The sequence below is a fragment of the Aptenodytes forsteri genome, unplaced genomic scaffold, assembly GCF_000699145.1.
Source record: "Aptenodytes forsteri isolate BGI_AS27 unplaced genomic scaffold, ASM69914v1 Scaffold54, whole genome shotgun sequence".
Classification (NCBI taxonomy): domain Eukaryota; kingdom Metazoa; phylum Chordata; class Aves; order Sphenisciformes; family Spheniscidae; genus Aptenodytes; species Aptenodytes forsteri.
Window position 1 is genome coordinate 9311282 of NW_008796044.1, and position 14461 is coordinate 9325742.

The window sequence follows — 14461 nt, forward strand, 5'->3', positions numbered from 1 at the left end:
AGGGGAGGTTTTCTCCCACGCCCGGAGTAGCACATCGGGCAGGGGGTGGTGAGGCCGCTTCTGCCCCCCCTTCCCCCCGTGGCACCCTGATTGCCAGGAGCAGGGAGGCACCCGGCCCCGGAGATGCCAAGGGCTCCACGCAGCGGTACCCACCCTGGTGGGTGGCCCTGGCTCGGGCTGGGTGCTGCATGTTGCTGGGTGCCCGGCAGCCCGCTTGCTAATTTTGCAGCAATTAGTTGCAGTGTTATCGCTGCCGGCGCCATAAAGCGGCTGTGACCCTCATTAGGAGCCCATAACGGAGCATCGTAAAACACCGCGAGGCCGCGAGCCAGGGTTGGAGTGGCCCTAATCTGACCCATAAACACTTTGCCTTCGTTTTCCCCAAGCTGCTGCCTGCACCGGAGCGGGCAGACCCCACCGTGCCCAGGCCCTGCTGCCTGCCTGCCTGCCTGCCCACACAAGACCCCTGGGCACAGGAGGAAGCCTGGCCTCAGACCTTCCGAGCTGGCACGGTCCCCAGGCACACCCTCCCCTGAGCATCCTGCTGCCAGTAAGAGGGGACAGAGGATCCCCCCAGCACATGCTCAGGATCCGGCCCCAGAGCTGCTCTCCCTGGCTGCATCGCTACCTGCTTCACCGTCGTTCTGCTTTCCAGCAAGACCTGCCGGGGCCGTGGTGAGCCCTGCATGCAGCCTTGCCCATGCTCTGCATGGATCCTGAGGTCGTGTGAGCGGGGTGTGGCTGTCACTGTCACCCCCCACCCCATAGGGCCACGCCACCAGGGCCAGGGCACAGCTTTGTCCATGCTGCTCTACTGTGCGAAACCAGCAACTTCCAGCACGACACAGTTTCACTGCAAGGGCTGGTTGGTGCTACAATCCCCCATAGCACCATCCACCCCGTGCTGCTCCCCACCTGGGCTGCTGGTCCCCACCCTGGGGGGCTGGTCCCCCCCCCCTGGGGCGCAGGGGCACACGGAGCAGTCCCCGGAGCTGGCAGCCCCCGGCAGCTGTTCATTCCTGCCAGCGCGTGAAGCGGACAAGAACATCAATTTCACGGAGCAGCAGCCGCCTCTGCAGAGCTCGCAGCATGCCGGAAGCACAGAAAAATGTTGGGTTCAGCTCGATTCGAACCGAAACCAAATTAAAACCAGAGAGGAGAGGTCGTTCCCAGCGCCAGGAACGCTGGGGAAGAGCTGGGACTCGGGGGAGCCCGTGGGAGCCACAGCCTGGGATGGGCATGGAGAGACCCCCCCATACCCCAGCCAGGTCCCCCAGTGCTGGGTACGGTGCCGGGCGGGAGCAGGGCAAGGGGACCAGTGCTGGCACGTCACCCTGTGCCACACCAAGCATCCCTGCCAGGCCAGGGTGATGCCGGGCACAGGCTGGGGCACAGTGGGGCTGTGCTGACGGTGGGGCTGTGCTGCAGGCAGCTGGGAGCCGGTCCTCTCCCTGCCGTGGGGCAGCACTGGGCTGGGGGTCGGGCTGCCTGGCTTGATTTATAACAGCAACTGATGGCAAACAAACAGCCCCCCACGGCAGCACAGCCCCACCGCCTGCCACCCACTGCCGGCAGCACCGCCACGGCCTCCGCCACGCCAGCAGCTGAACAAGGGGGGATTGTGCCAGCGCCAGCGCCCCATGCTGCGGGTGCACCCCTGCCCCAGCACCCTCCTTTGCTGCCCCTGTCCCCCCCAGCCCCGCGGGCTGCTCCCATCAGCTCTGGGGGCCCCGCAAGGGACACGTGCCCCCCCAGCCGCCAAGCCACAGAGGATGGGAGCTCAGTCGCAGCAGGGTGCCCAGGAAGGGAGCGCATCCCGAGGGTCCCGCAGATGGGGCAGCGAGTGGGCTGGCATGGTGCAGATGGGGCAGTGGGACCCACTCTGCCCCATGCCCAACCGAGGAGAGGTGACCCCCCTGGCCAGACCCTCGGCCTCGCTTACGTGCGCGAGGCCCTGCAGCCGTGAGCACGCGTGAGGGGCTGGGCGCGCCGGGGCCGGCATGCTGGGGCTCCATCCTCCCGCCCCTGCCCCTTCCCCCAGGCAGTAAATCATCCCCGCTCCCCTCATGAAAGGCCCGTGTATGCGCTGCCGGCGCAGGGAGCCTGCCTGGTGCCAACAATATTGCTCTTGGAAGGCAGCCGGGGCTGTGGGAACACAGCCGCCCCTTGTGCCTGGCCCCAGCGGTCGCCGCCGCTCCCGCTGTGGTGGCACCTGCGGCCAGCGTGAGTGCGCACGGCATGGTGGCTTCTGGGGGGGCTGGAGCCCGGGGGGCTCCTTCCTCCTGGAAGTTTCTCTTGGCCTCCCCTGAATGGCTGTTGTTTGGGGCGCAGGCTCCCCGGCTCCCTGTACCCCATACATGCATGGGGCCCGGGGGCTGAGGCTGAGCATGCTCGTGCCACATGCCAAGGTGATGTGAACCCCCCCGGCACTGAGGGAGTGGGCCAGCCCCGGAGCATGGGGGTCCTGGGCTGCCCTAGCACAAGGGCTCCTGGCTCCATCCAGCCCCGCTGGCCTTGACACATGGCGGCTTCCAGCCCTGGCCATGACCCACTGCCCTTGTATCAGTCGGCGGGCAGGGGCTGAGCCGGAGGGGCAGGCAGCCCACCCCAGGCCGGGCAGGACGCTCCTCAGGGGCCAGGTCCTGCACTGGAGGCGAGCAGCTGGGCTCGGGGCAGCGCGCCCCTCCAGGCCCTGATCTCGCCTGTCCATCCTTATCTCCGGCAGGGAGGGACTGATGGAGCAACCTGGCCCGGTTAAGGTTTAACCAGGCAGAACTTGGCAAACATGAACCTGCTGCTCCCTCTGGGGAGCTGAGAACGTGGGGCCCAGTGTGGGGCCTGCGGCACAGGGACACCGGGGCCCTGGGCCTAGGCCAAGCCCCCAGCGTGGCACAGGAGCACCCACAGATTCGGGCACCGAGGGCCGCGCTGTGAGCACACGGGGCTGGGGCTGGCCTGGCAGCACAGAGCGGGCAGTGCCACACCTCATCCCCGCTGCAGCCCTGTCGCCCCTGCCCGTCCCGGCTGTGCCGGGCAGCACTGGGGCTGCAGCTGGCACAGGGAATGGGGTGCACGGGGTGTGCCACTCCCCTTGGGGACACGGCCCACACCATGTGCTGGGCTGGGCACAATGGTGCCCATACAGGGGCCGAGCAAGCAGGAGCTTTGTCTGCCAGCCCTGTCCCCCGCGGGGCATCAGGGGCTCCTCCTGGGAGCGGTGCGACAGGGGGCTGCGAGGCAGAAATGGGGCCACCCCGATGCTCCCAGCCCCTAATCGCAAGCAGGCGCCTGGCCTTGCCTCCACATCTGCACCCGATTTACTCACTGGAGCCAGCGGGGCCACGAGGGATGGCAGCGGTTGGGGCTGCGGCCGGGGCTGTGCTCCCCCCGGCTGAGGGGGGGACCTGAGGCCCAGCCCCACACACAGCCAGAGGAGCAGCGAGCTCCTCAGACCAGCAGGCTCCACGGAGCTGGCTGCAGCACAGGCAGGGGACGGTGTTGCTTCCGTGGGGGACGTGGCTGGCGGGTGGCTCCGTGCCCTGTGCCGCGCCTGCCAGCCCGGAAAGCGCTGGGGCTCAGCCCGGTGCAGGCAGCCAGAGCCCCAGCCCAGCAAGGTGCTGCCCACAGAGGCCCCGGCAGGGAGGAGCAGGACTGGGCAGCCCTGGCTGCAGCTGGGCAGGGGCACTGGGCTGGCAGCACGCCGGCACCAGGACGCAGCCTGGGGACGAGGGCCACGCTCTGTCCTCAGCCTCCCTCGGCATGTGGGTGGCTCTCGCCCCACAGCCAGGCTTCAGCTCCCCTCCCGTCACACCCGGGGGTGCCCATGGGTGTTGGGGCCCCCCGAGAGCAGCCAGCAGAGTGGGGACACCAGTGATTTCGGCACCCACCTGGTCCATGCTTGGAGCATGGGGATGGGGCCAGCACGGACTCGCTATGGGCACTGCAGCCCCCAGCACTGCTGGCAGGGCCACCTGTTTGTGGCTGGGGGGGGGGGGGTGGGGGCGGAATGTGCCAGGGCAGCCCCGCAGCCGCCACCCGCCACCCTGCACCTGCCCTGGGGACTGGGGATGGGGAAGGGGATGTGCCAGGGGTACAGGCAGCCCCGCAGCCGCCACCTCCTCCCCTGCACCTGCCCTGGGGAGCGCCTGCACCCATGGAAGGGCCGGGAGCTGCCAGACACACCACAGCCCTGCAGCGAGGAGGGGAAGGGGTCAGCGAGGGACAGCCTGGCAGCGGCAGGCACACCGCCCCGGCAGAGCCGTGCACCACGGGAGGCGGACGCAGCCCGTCCCTCCCAGCACTACCCACAGAGCCGACGGCAGTGCCGCCTTCAGTGCCAGCACAAGGCCCTGCACTGCTCCTGGGGAATGCTGGTCCCCTGCACTCTGCCACAGCCCTGCCCGCAGAGCGGGACAGCTGGTCCCGGGCACCCGAGCCCGCCCCAGTGAGCAAGCTGCCCTCAGACAGCAGCAGAGCACGTTTGCCATCACACTGCTCCTGTGCTGCCACGGCAGTGCCAGGGAACAGCCCAGCATCCTGCGGCAGTCACGGATGTTTTCGGCACAAGCTGCACAACGGCTTGCAGAAGTGCCAGCAGTCTCCCAGCCCAGACTGTCCCGTCTTCCTCTTGGTGACTGCGGTGTGCCCAAGGCCTCGCTGACTTGCCAGAGCAGCACAGAGGAAGGCACTTACCGGCTTTGTCTGGACCTCAGGGTGCCGCGGGATGACGGCAGGGCCTCGAGGAGGGCAGATGGGAACACAAGCCTCCCGCCCCTCCCAAATATTTCAAAGGTGTCTGCATCCTGTTCTTTGCTTTGAAGTATGGCAAAATCCCAGGAAGGGCTCTAGCCGACAGACAGCACCCAAAAGTAGTAATAAACACTCTATTTGGAGAGCTTCACCTTAGGGAAACAGCAGATACATAAACACTGTGTACAGGGGAAGGCAAAACTGTCAGTACACAGACGGGAGTGACACACCGGACTGGGCAGTGCTGGAAATGGATCCCTCTTGGTGTCGATGCATAGCACATCTAGCAGGCACCTGCCCTGGTACAGCGGGACGAGAGCTAAGCAGCAGAGATTGGAGTTGGAGGCCATCCAGGGCTACAATGCTTCCTTCAGTTCATCGCAATTTTCTGCTCATTGATCAGCTCGTAAGGTTTAAATGGACTCCCTCTGTAGCAGGAGACTAAGGTCAGACCTCAGCAGTGGAGCAAGACTGGAAAACATTAGGAAGGCGAACCCAGACCAGCAGGAGCCTGTCCTAAGGGGAGATGGCAGATTCTGTGCAGGGTGAAGGAAAACAAAGCTCATGCACAGCCTGCAGTGGGGAAGGGAAGGTACTCACTCCAAGCACTGAGATTAGCAACCAGCTCTCTCTCTCCTTGCTTAACCTGACCAGAGCGCACATCAGATTTTGGAAGTGCCTCTACAGCCCGGCTCTCAGCCCCGTGGAGGCGTCAGCTGCTCCCCTGGCACGCAACGCTGGGAGTCAAGGGCCCCAGACCGCCCTCCAGCAGCTGCCGGGGCCACACAACGGGAGGCAGCAGCTTGGCTTAGCCCACCCTGGCAGCGCAGTGTGCCTGCAGCCGTCACCCATGCTCCTGCCAGCCCCATGAAGCCCCACCAACCAGGGAAGTCCTTGGAGGTGCCGGATCCGCATCCTGCTCCGTGGAAGAAAACCAGCAGGATGTTTGCCACAGACTAGCAAAGTCTCAGCTCCATGGAGTCACTGATGCTGGGACTAAGCCGCGGGGAGCCTGACTTGGAGCACTGGCACTGAACATGAGGCCAGCCCAACGCACAGGGCTCTTGCGGTGGGCTAGCAGAGAACAGGCAATGCCTTAGCTTAAGGCGAAACATCTAAAGAACTCATCCAAAACACACAGCAGTGTCAGATGCCTGCCCTTCCTTCCGGGGCCTTTTCTAACAGATCTAGTACATTAGCACCATGAAGAGACCATCAGTCTTAATTTCCGGGTTTGAAATATAGAACATCCCTTTTCCAGGATGGTACAAATGTGTAAGAACTTTGAAGAGAGGGGTTGGGCAAGTAGTGTCTAATGAAGGACTAACAAAGGCAGGTTTCCAAAGGATTTGTAGCTTTTTAGTCAGCTAACGATTTGACCAAGTTATACTAGTTTTCTGCCGCATCTAGATTTATCTGCTCTCTTTTCCCTTAAAACCCTCCTTCCCCAGAGTATTTTGGTGGCAGTAGAGAAAATGCTGCACTTCCATGCAGACCCCGACAGAATTAGAGATGAACTCACCTTGCTCTACCCTGCTCTACCTTCCTCTGCTGATTGCATTCAGATCTTGGAGATCTCCACCGCTGCCAAGTTTGGCCGAGATTGGTTTAAGTCACAGGGGGTAAAGACACACACGGTGAATGATCACGTACACCTGTTTCCATAGGAAACCAGGCTGAACGGTTACTTCCTTCCACACGGAAATCCTCAGAGCAGAGGGCCGAGGAGAGCCAGGAGCTCTAACCCCTCTCGCAGCCCTCCACTCCCACCAGCAGCAGTTTGCACACCAGAAGTTGTAACTACTTGTTAGACAGACCCAAACAACCCAGCTCCAGAACCAACGGCTGCGGTACTGCGAAAGGCTCCGATGACAATCAGTGGCTCATGAAATTCTGCACACAAACCTGACCGGAGGAGGCATGGAAAGAGATGCCACGCTGGTTATTGCCTATTTTAGGCCTGTACAAAGCCAGGCAACCGGCATAGTGTCCCATCCACGCTGCATAAGCACTGCTCGCTACGGTCTAGGAGTTCTCCTCCAGCAAAAGCCACCTCTGAGCATGGGATGCTGGCCCTCCAGGTGCAGGAATCCATTATTTGCTCTGGTGAGGGAGGAGGTGGCCACTACCAGCCTGTTGCCAAACCCTCCTTATACCAGATACACACTTCCTCTCACACCGCACCCACCTTCACAGGAAGCAATTACACAATGAAAACTACTCTAAGGGAGTGAAGTATTTGCTGTCTAGCAAGTCTCTTCCAGCTGGATCCTTTTTCTGACAGATTCAGTCCCCGTTCTGCTCAACGGGTGCGTACAGGAGGGCAGGGCTTTGCTTATCCAGAGGGATAATGAAACCATTGTGGGCTGGCAAAGGATGTGCGTTCTTGGGCCACCAACAACTCCAAGAACAGTGCTGCAACTTGCTCTAGAAGTCTTGGCTGAAATAACTGTAGCCTCCTGGGGCAGTTGACTCTTCCCGGACATACTGCTGTGGCGGGAACGGTCCAACAACCGGCACTGCTCCTGGCATCCTGGACATCGAAGGGAGCGAGAGGAAGAGAAGGGAAAAAAAGTCAGAAGTGCTCTGAAATCTGCCAGCTGCAATCACTGCTCAGCAGGCATGGCTGTCAGCAGAGCAACAGCCTACTGTAGCCAAGTCAACAACTTGCCAGAAAAGCTTCCAAGTGCATCCTTGCCCTCCATGTGTGTGTGTAAACAGACACCTTTAGCACGGTAGAACTAGCTATCGCACAGCTCGAGGACTGTTAAAGAGCTTCCATTACAAAGCAAGCATCCTGGCTCTCTTCAGACTGCAGAAGCTGGCCTGGAACAGGACTGAACGGCTGAATCCAGAAGCAGCTTTCTGAAAGGGAGTTGTGTGGTTGCAAAAGCTCGGACAACATCCATGTCCTTAAAGGGAACATTTATGCGCGTGTGTTGGGAACATCCTCAGTGTTATCTATCTAGAACGGGATACTTGCTATTCACTGATCCGGTTGCGCCATTCAAGAGCCGAAACTTTCCTGGGATGACAGATGGAGCATGTGTCTTCCAATCAAGTACTCCAGAGAGCCAAGGGATCATGGGGCTGTTATTCCACAGACAGGCAACAAGAGATCCCAGTTTTCCTCCTGCCCTCTCTGGCAAATTTGGCTAGGAGTCTGTCCTCACTTCAGGCAGGGTTTCCTAATACCTCTCTCTTGTAAGAAGCTCTCTAACCAACTCAGGCTCATTACTGATCCTCCTTTAGCAAAGGCTTTGAAATTAGAGATCTGAACTTTGACAGTGTCCATAACAAGTATTTTTGCTATTTTTAGATAGCAAAATTTTAGCCTAAATTTTTTAGATTAGTAATATATGCAGGGGATGCCATTATTTAACTCACCAGCTGTTAGGGCGAGTTCAGGAATATAGTCTAGGTTTCTGGAGCATGCTGACTACATGCCAAATTTTAAGACAAGCAACCCCAAGAGATTAGAATGGCAAGCAGATCTCCACTGAGCCAGTCTTTAATTAAATTAAAATCTCAGTTGTTAGAGAAACGGTGTTTAATGGGTGTTAGGCATTGAGCTGAACCATCAAGAACCAAAAGCAACTGCAGGGCACTTCTACTTCAGCAGCATCCCAGAGCTGTCTGCAGAGGGAGCTGCCGAAGTGTGTCGGCTTCAGGACAAACAGAGCAAGCTTGCACAAACCCTGTTGTTCCACTTGCAAGTCAGCTGGAAGTACGCATTCAAAACTACATTTTAAGTTATATTTAAGCCATTGATTTGAGCAGCGAGGCTGGAAACACACTTAGACAAGAATGTTACTTACTGATTCTTGTGTTTGAAGCCACTGATGTGAGCTTGGTACTGCTCTATGGAGTTCAGTACTATGTTACATGTGCTGCAGGGGTACCCCTTCCCGGCTGAAACAGACATCAATGTTAGCACACACAGCTAGCCAACAACTTGGTGCCTGAGGTAGAAACAAGTGAGATAATCAATCACTTGATGTGTTAAACAACGGCTAAACAAAGACAAATAGCAAGTCAATAGCCTGACCAGGCGGGGAGGTCACAGAATCCCACTACCCCACCACGTATTGGCCAGTCACTGCGAGGGAGTCACTTAGCCAGAAAAGCTCTCCTGGTCAGAATATGGGTTTGTTTATCTATACAAACAGACGCATTTCCTAGAAACAGTTCACAATATCAGACATAGTAAAAGTCTCAGCGTTAGGACATCAAACCTGATGCTATACTGCCTTTGCAACTCCATTTCTCTCCCAAATTCCCACTTCTCCTGATGTGTACATCTCATAACAGAAAATGAGGGAGATACTTAATTTGTAAACTTAAAGTGTTTCAATAAAAAAAAGCAGCCAGAGGAGATTACACACAATGTCCAGTTCCACAATGCAGCATTCTGCTAAGCCTTGCTGAGGTGCCAACTGAGAATATTGAGCTCTATCCTCAAGCAGTTTGGTTACAGTCAGCGTACCAGTTAACTGCAAAAAAAAAAAAGTTTCCAACAATAGTTGTACTAGACAGATCAATGGTTTTGTGTAACATGACAACTCCAGCTGCAATGAAAGTTCGCGAGGTCACAGATACCAAACAGGCAAGCATGGCAGCACAGCTCAGCACAGGAGTCTCTAACAGGGGAAAATCCTGGCAGTTGTCCTCAAGACATTAAGCGCTCCTGAATTTTGGCTCACTGGGGAAGGGCTCTGCCTGGGAGTCTCACAAAGAAAATACTTCCTTAAGGTGAAAGAGGAGACTCACCCCAGGGGTGCAGAGCAGCGTTATCACTGAGTGAGAGGCACAACACATGATATAGCAGACATCTCCCCACCTGGCTGCTGCACCTCAGAGAGATTTCAGACTCTAGTAGGCCATTCAGCTCTCAAAACAGGGCTGGACCTGGGCAGGAAAGGGCAGAGGAGCAGTTACAGCCCTCACGTCTGCCTCCCTGCACGACTGAGGTCAAGATCTCTCTGTTGCAAATCTGGCAAACAGGTGTGTGTACAAAGTTGTCTAAACTGCACTCCTGCACCCCAAACTGGTAGTTCCTAGAGGAACTTTAAGCAGACAAACACCTCGGTGTTGCACTGCAAAGAACACATCTTTACCTGCTGCCAGCCAGATCTCAGCAGAGAGAAATTTAGGGACAGGCATGGCTGTTAGCACACAGAGACAGGCAAAGAGAGCAGGAGAAAACATCCCTGACTGCAGTCCATCGCATCCAAGCAGCCCCCGATTACAGCCAGGCTCCAAAACCTTGCCTGAACGGGTTAAGTGCCATGGAGATGTGGATGTAGGTACTCCGGTTCTGCCGGCACTTCACAGGAGACATCACTCACACAGGCAAGAGCACTGCCCACCTACCCAGCCTGCCTGGGCTGGGGCTCCTGCCACTGTCAGTGCCCGAGTCACACTACAGTGGAACCATTCATCAGGCCCCGCTAATTAGGTAAAGAGCAGATGGGTAACGCTAGATACCAAGCACCTTTTCCATCTCCCACATGACTACGCAATGTGGGAGAGAATATTACTTGGATAATTGAGCCTCATTTCTCATAAGTGCTATCAGTATCTAAAGGTGGCCTGCAAAGAATAGAATAATTAATCTTCTGCTTGTGTGGGTTTTTACGATAGAGAAAGAAGTCCTTGAAGAAGATTTTAAGATGATTTGTCTGCTTATTATTTACCTCAAGCATCCAGCAGGTACTAGACTTCCTGGTCCAACAGAAGGCTGCTGGGAGGAACAAGGGAGTTTGCTGTGAGCTCCTAATGCTTTCACTGGACTTCAAGGGCTTTCATCACATAGAAGTACTCATAAGCAGCAGATCATAAACCAAATGAGTTTTAACTGTCTGCCTAAAGTTCCTCCTTAATAGCTCTCCCCCCCCCGATTCCTGCTTGCTCCAGAGAGAGTTGCATTAGTTCATCAGATGGAAGTGCCCACACAGATGCAGGAAGGCATTCAGGGAGAAATCCCTCTGGCTTTCATGTGCTTTGAAGCAGCAGGTGCAGCTAAACCTATTTCTTCCATCTTTGGCTAGTCCCCTCCGAAGACCTTTTTTTAAGCATCAAATGCCACTTTTACCTTTCCATTTTGGATGCAATCCACCTACCTAGAAACAGTACTGGCCAAAATCCCTGGATTAGCCGCACAGAGAATAAAAAGGACACGTCCCCGATTAGACAACATTGCAAAACACAACCCAAAGCTTGTCACGAGTAGCTACAGTCTAAAACCTCTTTTGCTGCCAGGGGGTTACATCAACCAAATCAATCTTATGGTGTATAATCAAGATCCCTGTCACGAGCAATTCTCCCCTGTTCCCTCTGCACGGACTCTCTCTTCCAAAGACCTGTCAGACACATACTGTCGCTCTCCCACCCTGCTCTTCAGCTATTTATTAGCCTGCCTGCTGAGAACTCACCCATGAAGGACGATGCCGGTGCATCAGGGGTTCGGCCATAATGTGCCATCAGCTTGTGTTTGGTCTCCTGTTTTCTGTGCTTCTTGCCTACATAATGCTGTTTTGCCATAAGGGGGTTGTTGAAAGTGGCATGACAGAGGCTACAGAACTTGTCTGGGTCAGTAATGTCCTTGTTCTCTTCATTAGAAGACACGGTAGAGGTGGGGAGGGTAGCAGGATGTTTCTGGGGGGGCACCGCTTCTGTAGGGTGAATCCAAACTCTTGGTCAGTCACAGAAGTCAGAGGTAAAAAACAGTCACTTTATTTCCCCAAAACCCACATTAAAAAAAATAACCCACTACACCTAAAACCCAAACCTAGACAGAGAATGTAAGACATCTAGATAAATTCATGTTGCTCCTACCTCTTCCCTTAACACTGCAGAATTGAAAGGTGAGGAGTAAGACAAGTCAGAGTAGGCCAGAAAAACTTTCAGGGTTAAAAAAAAAACCACAACAGATTTGCATATTTCTCCTTAGTGGAGTTAACATAAGCATGGCCGTATTCATGCAAGAAACACTGGACATTAATGAGCTTCCATCTACTACTGTCACCACCCAGCTAGAACATGGGTACAAGCCCCTGTGCAGCAAAGGTGAGCGGGTTTCTGGAAACACTGTGCAGCTACAGGACTTGATCCTGAACCCAAGTCATGAGGAGTCTTGCCTGAGAAATAGCATGAATGGGACTATGAACATAGGTCCAATGGAGTGAATCCACACACAGAAGCAGCTCTCCCGTCTGATGGAAAAACCTGCACCCTCTCATTATGGGGTACCAAAGACCAGAGTGAGGAACCTTCTAAGGACCAGAGAGCTCCTCTCACGCTGAAACAGCAGGTACGCACCAGACCCTTTGTGCGTACATCCACCCCTTCCTGAAGGCTCCTCTCATACTCAAAAGCAAGGGCTTCAAAGAACAAAAACATCCCATGGGCCACCCTGACCCCAGAGGAGCCTTCGCTGTGTGCACACAACCCAGCAAAGCCATGAAGACACCCCGGGACGGACAGTTTCTGCCTGGAAGATCCCAGCTCGGTGCTAGCACAAGCTGCCATCCTCAGGTGCACCCAAAGGCTGCGTTTTCCCTCTGTCCTGACCAGCTACAGCACCCCAGGCTCTTGGCTGCCCCTACTTGCCCTGGACAGAGGGTCTCTCTCTCCACCCACTGGGCCTTTCCATCTGCTAGCAAAGGGATGGGACACACAGGCAGCTGCACGGGGTCAGACCCGAGGTCTACCTGGACTGTATCCCATCATGAGAGCAGTCAACAGCAGGTGCCATGGGAAAAGCAAAAGGTCAGGACAAGTACATACTGATGCTTCCTAGCTATACTCTCCCAGTCCCCAGCCATCTGCAGCTCACAAGTCCCTGAACCTCAGAGGCTACATCTTTGTAGCTGAGCAGCCCTGACGAATTTGCCATATCGGAGTTTCACCATGGAGTTTCACTTCAGTCTCTGTAAGCTTTTAGCGAGCGTCGTATCCTGTGACAGGCATTTCTACAGCTTAACATCATGCTCCCTGAAGAGCAGCTCTCTCCTGGTCCCTGCACACAGGGATGGGTACAACGCTGCTGCAAGCTGTATTTCTCCCAAACAAAGCAAAACAAAAAACCAGGCAACTTTTAGCCAATGCCAACCCACCAAGCAAGCTGCTGAGAGAGGCCGCGTCTCTGGAGGTGCACTGCTGGCTTACTCTGTTTCACAGTAAAGAGTACACACCTCCTCACAAGAGCTTACACTTGGGGTCCAATTAACCTCTCAACTTTTTTATTGCTTGAACAGCCCCTCGGTACAACATGAAGGCGCTGCAGACAGTCATACCTTCCACTTTGGGGGACTGCTGCTTCATGTTCTTGGCATGAGTCTTGCCCAAGTAGTGAGACGTTGCAACGGCCGGAGAGGAAAAGGTCATGTTGCAGATGGGACAACACTTGTTCCTGTCTTCCCCACTGCTGCCTTCCTGCTTGCTGTCCTGGGCACACAGAATCGCAGAGTGGCTGAGGTTGGGAGGGACCTCTGCAGGTCACCTCGTCCAACCTTCTTGTTAGGAGAAGAAACGCTAAGGCTTGGGGGTCTAAGAAAAGAAGGTAATCAGAGACATTTGGGTGTTCAGTTGAAGAAGTGTGACTAAGCAGGACTTCTGTGATGCAGCATCATCCTCTCCTTCATTGGAGAGTGTTCTTGCACCAGATTACTTTTTTTAATCTGTTAGTGAACCGCTCCAGGCAGAGGGGCAGCCCTGGCCTGTATGGGTTAAGGACAAGGTTAAGCGTGTGGCTGCCAGAATTGGACCAGACAGCCTTTTACTCTGCAAGGTGCGAACTGAGCAACACAAACATCGTTATCAGCTGGGTCATCTGCAACACGATGCCAGCAGAGCAGGCAGCAGCAGTCATTTCTAAGCCTAACCCCACGTGCGAAGGCATCCGCCTTTATCCCCCACCCCCCCCGCCGCAAATGTTGGAGAGTTAGGGATTAAAGCTGAAGCAATCATAAAAGTAGGATCTGTTTCCCAAATGAGTCATGGGGCAGACAGATGGCCAAGTGGAACGTGGTGCCTTTACTGACCAACAGGCTCCAGCTACTGGCCGAGGAAACCTAAATAAGTAAAAAAAGGATCGCTCTGGAAAGAGAATTCCAGTAGACAGTCAACCCAACGTGCTCTCCGTGACAGTAAAGGTTACACAACGATAGTCCTGACAAGTTGTCCCTCCTATTCACTTTCCCCTGTCCTTTCAAGCAAGACTATCAATAAAAGGCAACGTGCATTTGTTTAGATGGGGAAGACATACTCACAGAGGCTGTTTAAATGGGAAGGGCAGCAGGAACTGTGCTCGCTGAGACAAGGCCTGGTGACACACCTGCCATCGAGCTCTTCAATTCTTGCAACGCCCTTTCCGAGTGTTTTCTTCATTTATTCATAAAGGCGCCCAGGCCACACAACAGCCTCTAGCCCAGCAGGTCCCGCTCGGCAGTACTTAGGCCTGAAGGGCTCTACGCTCTCCTCTCACCTGCTTCGCATCCAGCCTCATCTTCTTCCCGTGGGCCAGCTCCTCTCCGCCGTGGATGGACAGATACCGCCTCACCTTGTTGGCGTGCTTCTTGCTCTGGAGAAAGCAGAGAGAAACCCACCTGCCCTGCTGCTCAGCACCCCGCGGCGCCCGGCGGCGGCGGCCCCCCCCCCCCCCCCCCCCCCCCCCCCCCCCCCCCCCCTTCTTTTCCTCCCCCCCCCTCGG

General features: G+C 55.9%; 1 protein-coding gene across 1 annotated transcript; it reads right to left on the reverse strand.

The window, feature by feature from the left end:
* Positions 1 to 6967: 6967 nt before the first annotated feature.
* Positions 6968 to 14337, reverse strand: ZNF346 (zinc finger protein 346). The gene is made up of 5 exons (XM_009285766.1): positions 14237 to 14337; positions 13047 to 13197; positions 11184 to 11423; positions 8568 to 8661; positions 6968 to 7282 (listed from the first exon to the last, which is right to left on the reverse strand). The coding sequence occupies exons 1-5, from the start codon at positions 14255 to 14257 to the stop codon at positions 7177 to 7179; spliced, it is 612 nt and encodes a 203-aa protein (XP_009284041.1). The 5' UTR covers positions 14258 to 14337; the 3' UTR covers positions 6968 to 7176.
* Positions 14338 to 14461: the final 124 nt, after the last annotated feature.